At 49.4% G+C, this 12,373-nt stretch overlaps 2 protein-coding genes across 3 annotated transcripts in view; one reads left to right on the top strand and one right to left on the bottom strand.

Moving 5' to 3' along the window:
• The window catches only part of LOC122535348 (MOXD1 homolog 2), a 119,359-nt gene that overhangs the window by 46,756 nt on the left and 60,230 nt on the right, over positions 1–12,373 (top strand). The gene's annotated exons all lie outside the window — the stretch shown is intronic.
• On the bottom strand, positions 11,139–12,311 carry LOC122535454. The gene is made up of 3 exons (XM_043667007.1): positions 12,069–12,311; positions 11,720–11,931; positions 11,139–11,653 (listed from the first exon to the last, which is right to left on the bottom strand). The coding sequence occupies exons 1-3, from the start codon at positions 12,158–12,160 to the stop codon at positions 11,589–11,591; spliced, it is 369 nt and encodes a 122-aa protein (XP_043522942.1). The 5' UTR covers positions 12,161–12,311; the 3' UTR covers positions 11,139–11,588.

Below are 12,373 nucleotides of genomic sequence, written 5' to 3'. Positions count from 1 at the left end.
ATGGTGAACGAGAGCATCGCTGTTAGAGCGTCGAAGCTGAAAAAGCTCTAGAGAGAGAGAGAGAGAGAGAGAGAGAGAGAGAGAGAGCGGAGTGAAAGGATGGAAGAGAAGGGAAACGGAAGCTACCTTCGCGGTGGCCCTTGACAGCGTCGTGAATCACCGATCGTGCGCCCGTATAGCTCGGGAGAGATAGATTAGCGCCGCGAAAGATGTCAATTCCGATGCGCGCGTTGTATCGCTCGTTAAAACGCTTTACGAGCAGCGTGTTCGAACGTTTGCGGCCGTGGACGCCAGCCGCCAGTTTCGATGGTTAGCTACGATCAGCCACGACTGCGAACGAAACCCACCATCCTTCCCCTCCCTCAAAGCGTGTATCAGCGATAGCTGGAACGGCGGAATATTCTGCGGCCTGGCAAATCGTTTTTCAATAATTGCTCGCCACCGCGTACCGCAAGTACGAGCCATCGCGAAGGCGATAGAGGGAAAAACGTGGCCGGCGTTCTGACTCTTCTCTACCATCGACCGATTCTCTCTTCATCTCTCTCTCTCTCTCTCTCTCTCTCTCTCTCTCTCCGCCTTTTCTCGAAATTTGCGAGAGCTCCCGGCCGTCAGACAGTGGAATGTCTAATTGCGGGGCAAAACCTCCTTTAACCCAGTTGCTCGCCGCGCGTACACGATCGCTCGTAACTCGTGCCAATTGAAGTTGATCGTTCATTGAACGTCTATTTTAATGAAACGTTTGCACCCCGTTTCCTCGTCTTTTGTCCCGATTCGGCTCGACTTGGGAATCGAACGCCAAATATATTCGCCTCGAATGTCACGTAGAAATGCAGAGATTGATTTATCGAGCCGAGAGTGTTTTTCGCTGGACGATTTGATTATAGCGTTGCATGTTCGACCGTTGTAACGATTGGCTTCGCCAATAGTCGAAAGAGTCGACTAATTTAATCTCCGACTTGTTCGTCCAACTATCGACCGCCAGCTATTCGCGGGTAGTTGCTGCACATGAATCTTTACCGATCCCAGCTGCGATCGATCTGCTGCCAATCCAGGTGTCAAGCTTCCTAATGTACTGGCCGATTCTGATAGACTGTTTCTGCATAATTGAACTGAAACTGAAATGCTCGATGCTTTCGCTGGTAATTAAGAGACAGACAGGAGTGAACTTTAGACTGTGCAACGTTACCGTTAGTCAAGTTCGTGTACTTCGCGCAAGTGCGTAAGCTCACAGATTTTTTTCAGTTTTCGACTCGTGAGAGAAATCAGTTTAATTCTCAGCGCTCGAGAGATCCCTTATCGACTCTCCTTCCCTTTGATCCCAAGATCGTTTCGATCCCCTTGAACTTGCAGCGAGCAAGTATTGTAAAGGATTCATGGGGCCGGAGTGTCGGTGACATCTTATTACACGGAAACCCCTGGAGTTTCGAAGGCAAACATGAGGCAACGAGGGCAGCCTGTACGCGCCTCGTGGGAATCGAACGAGCTCGGTTAAAGGCATCGGGTTTCACGAGAACGATCGAAACTCTCTCTGTCTCCCCTTCGTAGAAGAAAGCAACGCTGGACATTTCATCGGCTGATCGCCGCGAATTTGTCATATTCAAGCAGCGACGATGTTTCATCGTTGACGGCGGTCCGTTTGTAAAAAGTTCGCCTGCCTCCATTAATTTGTCTGGTGCCGTCGCGGCTTGTTGATCTCGCGCTAGGTCGCGATAAGTCGAAAAAGCGAGGAAACGACGTCCGAGGGTGCAGTGCACCGGCTGAGAACGCGCAGTCGCGCGTGATTTGTCTAGACTATCTCCCCTTTTTCATCCGGTCGCTTTGTTTCGTTGTGAGAGAGGGCAGCCCCGAGAATTTCTGCCCAGTCGTTTCACACCGACGCCACACAATTTTTCGCGACGAATCCCCTCCGGAGGACAAGGGAAAACACCTTCGCGCCACTTTCTTCCGCCATATTTGTCCGTTCGTATCTTTTCACGCGGACAACCGTATGAATCTGGCCCAGTTTTCAGTACACGAGAAACATGTAACCTCGTTCATCGTGCACCGCGCGAGGGATCCGACATTAGCGAGAAAATATACGTATCGGTGGGCCGATGGTTTCGTATTACAATACGAAAGAAGAAGAAGAAGAAGAAGAAGAAGAAGGAGGAGGAATAAAGGAGGGGAAGAAAGTGGAACGAAATCATTACGCTAAAAGCGACTGGGTTTCGTCGGCGTACCGACCGAGAGACAAAAAGAATAAAGAACGGAGAAAAAACAAAATTATTCCGGCGGGGATAAAGGAAACGCTGTGTCGGTCTTTGTCCGGGGAAATGCACGCGACCATTTTTCGTTTTCCCTCGAAAAACTTCTCGACGCGCGAACTTTCCCTCTCTCTCTCACCCCCTGTGCACCAACTTCCAACCGGTTGCCTCTGCCTCTGAGGAAACTTGCTATTCCACGCGCGCACGTATGCCACGCCGTGCCACACCACGCCGTACCACATCACACCGCTGTTACACCGTGCCGCGTCGTGCTACGTTAAGCCACGGCAAGCGAAACCGCAACCGACACCAGAGAGAGAGAGAGAGAAAGAGAAAGAGAGAGAGAGAGAGAGATAGAGGGAGGGAAACTGTAAAGGTGCAGCGGGCGTCGAATAAAGTTTTCAGAGAGGCGAGGTCGCTTGAGGAACGCGAACGCAACGTGTCGATATCGACAGCGCATTGCCAGGGAATGGAACCCCGGGATCCCGTGGGAGATGGAAACGGGCCGAATACTACGAGGCCGAGACTAACGGCGCGTTAGTTCACGGGGTTCCGTCATCGCGGCAGACTGGAAAGTGGAATTAATAATCGTTCCGTGGGCCTGGTAGAATACGCGGCAACCGACCGCCGTCTTCGCGCATCTTCGTATAATGGCTCGAGCGACGAACCGCCGGAGATACCTCGCATCCGCGGCGCAACGACGCGCCGTTAAGTAAGCTTGCACGTTATTAATAAATTACAATACACCCGAGACATTAATTACCGACGGCGGATTCGCGCTGGTCCCGCTGACGCCCTGTTCCCTGCAACGGGAAACAATTTCTAATTACTCCGGGTCACGGTGTGCAGTCTAACAGGAAAGACGGGCGGAGAGACAACCGCTGAAAAACTTGATTGACTCGCGCGGTGGTACTTGTACTAGAACGTTTCAGGCACTGTTGTTGTAATTAGGTAGGAAGCAAGTTGCGTAAGATGTAGATTATTGATTTCTTTTTTTTTTTTTATATATATATAAGAACAATAATAGACGAAAATCTAGAGAAATTTCAATTTTCAGAGGACGATGATCATCGTGAGAAAATAATTCAGCGACGGTGTTAGAAATCGTTTTAATAAAAAAAAAAAAAAATGGCAAATATAGTTACAAGTAATAACAATGATAACGAAACGATTAAAAGAAAATATCAAGTTCAATCTTTTAAAGTTGATACACCTGATAATTTTTCTCAAAAAGCAAGAGCGAAACTTCCTTTCGTCTAATTATACTATCCTGAAACATTATGCGACACGCTCCCCCGTAAGAATAAATTCCTCGCCAGTTCACGTCTGATACCGGTTGGCACGCGAAAGAATGGCGTCAATGGATATACTTAGACATTGTAAGCGCGCGCGTACGTCCGCAGCGGTCATTGACGGAATCGTGACATTTTAATTGAAAGTAGAATACTCTGCATTCCGAAATCGGCAGCCAAAGCCGATCGTTGTCGCTCTTTCTTCAAAGGTTTCGCCTCCTCGCGAAACCTAACGCGTAATACCTATACCGTGGTGAAGAGGAATTCCAAGAGACGAGCCTTCGTGTCCTCTCTGCCGATCGGCCGTTCGTGTTTTCTCGGTTGACTGAACCGGATCCCGTGAAACCTGCTACTAATATTTATCCTCCAAGTGACATCGGAGACTGGCCCTCTCGACGCGGCGCGTTTTATTTTCCCGCGGGTCTGACGCGGCGGCGAGCGCTCGTCGTGTACCGCAGGGGTGGGCCCAGGTTGTATCGCAGCCCGGAGAGGTCGCTCGTCCTCTCTTCTCTCGTTACAGCTGTAAATCGGTGGTGCGTCCGGCTCGCCGGCTGAAATTTATTTCGCGGGCAGAATATACGATAGCTGTAATATGCAAATCGCGGAGACGCACGCGTGACTTTATTGGCCGTGACACGTTACGCGCGCCCGGTAAACTAAATGTAAGTCACGATTTTGCCTAGAGCCGCGGTCGAGTTGGCGTCCGAGCACCAAGAGGGATGAAGAGAAACAGAGAGACGCTGCAAAGAGGAGCTGCAGATAACGAGACAGATAGACAGAGAGAGAGAGAGAGAGAGAGAGAGAGAGAGAGAGAGAGAGAGAGAGAGAGAGAGAGAGAGAGAGAGAGAGAAAGCGGAGGAAGAGAAGTGCGACGCGTTACACTGTCCGGCTCGTGAATTTATTATAACCGCGCCGGTAATTAAATTCATGGGATTCCACGAAGTTTTTATACGGTCCTTCTCTGTCGGACGAAAAACGTTCGTCGTCGGCGATTTTACCGATTCCGGCGCAGGAATCGACTCCCGCGAGGGATTATCCGTGAAAGAATTTCGGCTCGAGGCCGAGATTCTGCTTCCTGGCCGAGAGCGAGACGGTGACGGGCCGGCCGAAAATGTTTTAATTTTATTCGGTCGGCCCTAGCAGTCAGCCGTCAAGAACGTTCCACGCACTATCACCTTCGCTCCATCTCTTCGACGCCCGTAATCCTCCTCCGGGGTCTCTCTGGATTTTCTCTCCTTATTTTCGCTTCACCATGCCATCCGTTCCTCTTTCTCCTCTCTCACGATGGCTCGCGCTCTTTTGACACCTTAGCCCGTCGTCGTTACCTGCGCGATTGATGCGTGTTGACGCTCGGAGAATCGTCGCGAACACGAAGCGGAGGGAAAGATACCGGGGCTCCGTTCCTTGGAATTGGTCGTGATCGAAGAGGTGTGGCGCACGCTCGAATTAACCGGGCTGTTGCCTTCCGAGATCCCTTGTCTCGATCCGTTCTCGGAGAGACCACAAGGTGAATCGAGAGGGTGGCACGGCCATGGAACACGAGCCTGTCTATATCGTTTGGGGACAGCGTTGTAAATTTTCGGTGATACGATTTCCTTCGGTCCCTCTGATTCGTCTCCGCGTGTTTCACGCCCCACTTAATTATTGTTATTGGCTCTTTCAGCCAGGGAACAGTCTGGCTCATAGCGCGGACCAGGTATACCATTTGGATACTTTTTTTTTATATCTTCGAAGTGTAGCATGAGACAGACAGTGGTATAAGACGGCAAGACGAAGCCCATCGTGGTTTTCAATTTCGATATTCGGGAATTTTGTATTACGAAATTGTCGATAACATTGTGTACATGTACGAGAAGCTTGCGCTGAAAACAACTTTCGAAAAGCTCGAGGGAATGCGACGATTCAGAGTCGGTGCGTGCGATGTTTTATGGTGTTACAAAGTGATTCCCCCAAGCTGCAATTCCACGATACGAGGGATACCTCTTCCGTTAGCCGTTCAAAGAAGGATTCTCGTAACGATAGGATCGCGTTATTCCATGCCGGTACGATTAATGCCGGCGTCGTTTAACGTACGTACGTACGTACGTACGTACGAACGAGGGGTCTGGTATATATGTATGTACGTAAGGCAGCGGCACAGCCGGTTGCATTCATTTGGACAATTTAGGCGGGCAAGGAGAAAACAATCAGGGTTCGGGATCGAGTCGAGTTTGGGCTCACAAAGGCGGGACGCGGTCGCACGGGAGAAGCGGTAGCGAGAGATGTCGAACGAGGAGGGCCACCTCTGGGCGAGAGAAGGTGGAACCGGCGTCGAATTCTCCGCGTTCGTGGCCAGCTTTGGCTAACGTTGAAGCGAGATGGACACCCGGACAAACTACAGCTATCCGCGAGGAAGAGAGAGAGAGGGAGAGAGAGAGAGAGAGAGAGAGAGAGAGAGAGAGAGAGAGAGCGAGAGAAAGAAATAAAAGCGAAAAGAAAGGGAACGAAGGAGAAAGAGCGTGCACGAGTGGAAGAACAGTGAAGAGGGAACGTGGACGAAGATGGGACCCGTTATGGAGATGAGAGAGCCGACGGACAATGGGTTTCGGGCCGGGCCCCTTGAATTCATAATCCTCGTTCCTACGGCGCACGGCCGGCGCACAATGATCCAAATATGTTTTCTGTATAACAAAACGCTTTTATAAATGTTTATCATCAATTTAAATATTATCTGATGCGGGTGGCATTCTGGCCGGGGGTGAGAGTGGAGCACGGCCACTACCGTCGGATCGACGTCAACCACTCTTTCCGTATCTCTGTCCCTCCATCGGCGACAGATGAGGAATGGCTTTGAGATTTTTCACTGCCTACCGCAGACTGCTTTTACGTCTTTCAGCTTTCGCCTCATCCCATTCCATCGCCTCGACGACGGCGACGACTTCTTCTTCTTTCTACCGTCTTCTCCCAACTCCCCCTCTCCCCCTGCTACCCTTCTTCACTTCGTCGGACTGGTAGAAGTTACGAATGAATTAGATCGAGAAAGAGCAAACTCTCTCTCCGTGGCACCGTGCAGCCGATGAACGGTGACTTTTTAACCCAACCCCGATTCGCGGTCGGTGTCCTTTATGCGAACTCCTCCATATCAATCTTCTCTCAGCCATCGATAGCGGATATCGCTACGACGTTTCGCCAACTTTGCGAGGAATTACGACGATTCAAGGTGTGTGCGCGCGCGAAAAATTGGAGTTTTGTGCCAATCTCGCGCATGAGATTTTTTTTTTTTTCAATCTTTTGTAAAAAAATATTTGCACGCGTTGCATGGCCATTGATCAGATTCGCGACTCGCAATGACGGAGAAATTGTCGCACCGTGAAAAACGTGACGTGAAATTTGGCAAAAAGATGCGCCAGTGGGCATTTTATTTTAGTTACAAGAATTTGCTGCACCGTGAAAATGAAAGGCAACGATACGCGGCGATTAGATTCGTGCGGCATGCGGGGATTCTATTTTTCCAGTTTGTAAGAGGAGCGGCAGAATTTCCCGATTTCGTTTTCAACGCGCAAGAGGTAACAAATTGAACGTTCCTTCGGTGCGAAAATGTGCTTCGCGGCGATTGTTCAGCCAGCTTCATGCATCGAACACGCTTCCGCGCAGGGTGATGGAGCGACGATGATTATTATTCTACCTCGAGGTGATGTCACAGGCCGACCATTTTTCTTTCACGGTGCACGTGTACCGCGAGCCAGGTCGGAGTGGCGAGATATTAAATACAATGAAAATGATTTACGAGCGTGAAACGTTTTCTGGGATTTTCTATTGTCCGAGGCGGGCACGATCGGCCAGCGATACTCGCGCCGATAATTTACGAATACCCGGTAATTATGTCGAAATGATCAACGCGAGACCCCGCTGTGTCCCGCGTAATGATAATCCCGCGAAATTGCACCGACGAGCATTTCCAATTTTGGCCGAACGGTGAATTGGAAACCGAAACGTGCAACTTTCACGCATACGTTACCTGTTATTTAATCGAACCGTGATCCGCCGCCGGAGCAATTTAAATTTAAATGTGGAAAACAACGCGGGGAGGCTTACTCGCTTTCGAAAGAGAGATTACGAAAGAAATAACGGGTGCATTTTTTCTTAAACGGTCAACAGCTCTGCTCGCCTGGGAAAGCTGTTTAACTTTCGCGCAACAATAGCGATGCGAACGTGAACGCAACGACAGCTTACTTCGCATGGAAAATGTTTCTCCTCGCTGCGAGGAGGCTCGTTTCTTTGTGCTGCCGTTGTCGAATTATTATACCGTGGAGGAAACACATTATCGCGTGGAAATAACGCGGCAACGATCGTCAATGGAATCGGATCGCGCGAAACGATAACGATCGGTGGGAGGCGGGAGAAAATGGATTTCCCGTCGCGAGGGCGACGCGACGACGTCGTAACGCGAAATATCTCTGGAAAACAAGCGGCGAGGCTGTGAAAGAATCGAATAAATTAATACTTAATCAGGACGGCAGGCGGACTACAGTCGAGTGGGAGGTGAGGAGGAAAAAAAAGGGAGGGGAAAGTGAGACAGCGACAACGATAGAGCGCGGGGGTGGGAAAAAGGGAAATTTACGAGGAGCGGACGTTTCGCGTTTCCACGATAATATCCCCGGGTGTCTCGTGATTAATGCAGCCGCTCAGTCGGTGAAAAGGCGGCGGACTTACGGCGGGATCGACTCGCGATGCAGAAAAACTGGCTGCACGGGACGGAAAGAATAATGGCGTCGCGCACTGATGACTCCTTTTGGAGGTAAACCACGGGGGCGTCGCGACGACAGCGAACGTTCGCGCGTTTGAACCCCTCGTGGGAAGGTTCGAATTGCCGGCAGACACCAGCGTGTAATACCGGGATCCTTGGTTTGCACGCGCGGCAACGATCTGCGTGCATTCGCCGCGGAGTTTGGTTCCTTCGAGCGGAACGCGCCGCGCGCGTATCAGCTCGTCGCGACAGGAAATCTACTGTGCCACGCCGCCACGGTAGTGCGAGCGGGTTGCTGATCGAACAATTGCCACGAAATTCGAGGCACTTGGCGTTCAATTGAAATTTCATCGAACTGTAGGTTCGGTCTAGATTTGATTTCAACTAAGAAGCAATGAAGGTGTAGAGAGAAAGAGGGGGGAGAGAGTGCATAGCAAGTGAATTCGGTTCGCCGTGCCTCAGACAAAGTAACATTGCACGAGACACGATATCGCGAGGTTGTAAAATCGGTCAAACTAATTATGTTATTCGCGAGTCGTGGCAAAGGAATTTGGTAGAAATGTTCTGTTCTAGAATTTCGACGCTACGAATTAGGAGCATGGAACTTTTAATTGAAATTTATGTTTGGATCACTATTTTTACTGCAAGTTGAATACCTACGTAATTAGATATCGGTGTTTCCACTTCGAGATAGTTTAAATTACAATCTCTTTACCTCGTAGCCTGCACTGTACGCGTGAATTGTAAAAAATTTATATGAAAATTATGTGTAGAAAAAAATTTGCTAGCTAAGCGAATGTCTAATTAATTAAAAGTACAAGTGAAGTACATAGGTACAAATACATAATTAAAGTACAACTAAAGTACATAGGTATGAATACGTAATTAAAGTACAACTGTATAATTAAAGTACGTAGGTACGAGTACAATTCGCAAAGGTTACGACGTTGTTCAGTGAAACGATTCCAAGAGTTATTGCTCGCATCGAGGGTTAGCACGCGTCGACATCGATGTATTAGTCACACGAAAGGATAAGTGGTATTCCAGGAAATCTAGGTTACCGTGAAATTTGTAGCCACGGGCTTCTTGATATTCATGAAACTTTTTGCCTCGGTATCGCGTTCTGTTTTTTTCGTTCTTCCTCGCCGCTTCCGTGCAGCTTCTTTCGACCTCTCCCCAATCGCTCACCGTGCCCGGTAATTGTCTTCATCCGTAACAAGTCCGAGTAGCTACCGCTTACGATTCCGAGGCAATACCGAGGCAACGTGCTGAATAAAATATTCGCCGCTGCCTGAGACGTCAGTCGCGCTCAATCTCCGCGCGAGAAGACGATACATCCGCGCCGGGGCGCATGCAACATTCATTTTCCGGACCGTTCGATAATTTCACAGTAAATTCACTGTTGGAGTTTCGAAGCTTGGACTGCTGATAATGCGCTACTCGACACTTCTCCCCATCCTCCTCCTCTGTCTAACCCTCCGGCACCGTCGGCCGACCTTTCTTCTCGCAGCAGAGGGAGTAATCCTCTCGGAAATCGCTCATAGACGAAACCTTAAAGTGGTAGTCGAGAAGCGGATTGATTTGCAAATGGAAGAAATCGACGACGGGAGTTGCGCGTCGAGTTTCTTTCTCGTTCGTGCTTTTCATCCGGCGTCCGAGACCTTTGACTTCCGAGCATCAATTTATGCAGGCCGGTCGCCGTGAAACGCGCCACTGTCGCGACGATGGCCCGTAACGAAACGACTTTCACGCCTGCTTCCTCTCCGGTCGTTTGTTCCTTGCCGATCGATCGTTACGAACATGCAGCCACCCGATCTGCGCTCGGGAAACAAGCGCGTCGCGGCGGATTTCGCCGAATCGAAGTTTCGCCATTCATGAAACGTAAACGCGGCAACCACCGATCACATCATCATCGTGCATTCCGGTACGATTCTTGCTACTGCTAGGAGGTAGTAATTGTAATTCAGTCGGCGCGCGCGGCTTTACTTTCGATCGGCGAGACGCACGAATTCGCCGGAATTGTAATCCTCGCGGGGGGGGGGGGGGGGGGGGCAAATGGAATACGAGGAATCGAAGGTCGTTGTTCCGGGGCTGAAATATCGATTGTGTCGTGCACGCCAACCGCGTGCCCGCGTTGAGATCGTGTTGCACGGAACAATGTTTCGCCCCCTCCTCCCCCTCAGACGCGAGCCGGCTAAATTATTAATCCGGCCTCGTGTAATCGCGTTGTTAAGGCGAAAAGCCTGCACGGCGCCCGAGCGTTCTTTGACACGGCACCGGCCGTTTAACGTCCGATCTCGGCTCTTTTCCCGAGCGTGTTACGTATCGGCAGGAAGTAACGTGACCTGGTCAAGAACAGACTCACGAACACGGCTGGGGATATCGCGAGCGCCGGCAGCGTGTAACAAGTGGTAAATAAAATTTCGACGGAAGGACGGCTCGTGCGAATTTGTCGGAATACACGAACACTTCGAAGAACGAGCACGTTGTCAAAAATTGGTAAGTTATTTGCAAAGGAAGTCGGTACGAAATTCACATTGAAAGAAAACATGAAATATAAGACGCAAAGGATTCTCGGATCTTTTAGAAATTCGCGAGGTCCCCAGAAGGAATAAGGGTGCTACCTGAAGACTATAAACGACACTCGGAAGCGACGAGGAAAGCCAATTGAATTCTACCAACATCGATTTGTATAATTGTATATTTTCTACATAATGTACACGTAGAATTAAATTTCGCTCGCATCGTCAGCAGATTCTTCAACGTGTAGGCATCCAAGGGAACGAGTTGCGGTCGCGCGGTATCGCCGAGCTGGAAGATTTCGCGGCGGACGTACATTCAGGTTGAAGCACCGTGGAAAACACCGTGCTATCGGATTAAATGCATCTGCAACTGTTATCTTCTCGTCGATGACTCGGAGCCAGCCACTTCCGCCGCTACGTTCTTTCATCCTCGCGTGTTTCGTCGAGGATACGTGCCCATCAGTTACGTACTTTCCGGTAACTTTATCGTGCGTGTATGATTTTTCGTGTGACAGCACATGAGAAAGAGAGGAAAAGAGAGAGAGAGAGAGAGAGAGAGAGAGAGAGGGCGACAGAAAGAAAAGTAGAAGAAGAGAACAACACGTTGGCTGAACGCTCGGTCGCCGAGCCGGATAACATCGATACGAATAAAGTTGTGTGCATTTCGTTTTTCACTGCGTTCTTACCGTTGATCCGTGGTCTGATTCGCTCTCGCGTTCCCCGTTCCTCGCAGATCGACTCGATAACTCGAAAGCTCTTCCTGCCTTTCGTTTCAATTAACGGATCGTGCATGCGACTTCTCATCCTACTTTCGACGCTCGTATCGACCGGCTCTTGCGACTGTCGTTTCCCCGTTGGCCAATTCCTCCACTGTAATCGTGTCAGTTGTAAACACGCGTGTTTGCGTCACTCGATTTGCTAGGAATTTCCAATTACTTTCTCTATCCTGTTTGCAGGAATAACTCTCTAGTTTCTTTGAACGAGAAACCACTCGGTTCCGCAGCGCCCCGCTGTAAAATCGTTTCGATAAATTGCTCTCGCGACGTAGCCGCGTATCACCGACCGCTTTTGATCTCTTATTTATACCTTTCATGCGCGTTAACTTCGATCTATCCGGGTATTCCCTAAAAAGAATTCGGGACTCCCTTCTGTGAACAAATTATATCTTATATTTAGACCAAGATCAAGTTCAATATATTTCCAACTACAATATAACAAATTTCGCAACTCTGGATGTAAGTGATAAATATTGAATGAAAAATCACTGAACGCGATATATATTTACACGATACGCTTCAAACAGATCTGCTCATGCGGTTCATTTCCCTTTCGCATTTGAGAAAACGAAGCGAAGAATATTCCTAAATCACCAGTCATTCGTCGTATCGTCGCAATACAAATATCGTAAATTTGAGCGTGTCGTAGAAGTGATACGGATCAATCACAAACCGTCCGCATCGCCGGCGGTTTTATCGTTTTTCCTCGTAACAACAAGCACGAATCGTTCGCGCCAGCACGAGCAAAGAGAGCCAGTTCTCGACTGGTTCAATTCGTGCATGTTTAGAGAGGATGGATGGCTAGTTTCGCGCA

Source organism: Frieseomelitta varia, unplaced genomic scaffold, assembly GCF_011392965.1.
Source record: "Frieseomelitta varia isolate USP_RPSP 00005682 unplaced genomic scaffold, Fvar_1.2 scaffold_152, whole genome shotgun sequence".
NCBI classification, from domain to species: domain Eukaryota; kingdom Metazoa; phylum Arthropoda; class Insecta; order Hymenoptera; family Apidae; genus Frieseomelitta; species Frieseomelitta varia.
Note: the sequence above shows the minus strand (reverse complement) of the source record. Positions and strands in the feature narration are given on the sequence as shown.

Excerpts from the sequence above, each read along its gene's own strand:
- LOC122535454 (XM_043667007.1), bottom strand. The coding sequence starts at position 12,160 with ATGACTGGTGATTTAGGAATATTCTTCGCTTCGTTTTCTCAAATGCGA. Across the intron at positions 11,932-12,068 it reads ATCTGTTTGAAGCGTATCGT|AAGGGAGTCCCGAATTCTTT; the intron begins GTAAATATATAT and ends ATTTGTTCACAG. Across the intron at positions 11,654-11,719 it reads CTGCAAACAGGATAGAGAAA|TGGAGGAATTGGCCAACGGG; the intron begins GTAATTGGAAAT and ends ACACGATTACAG.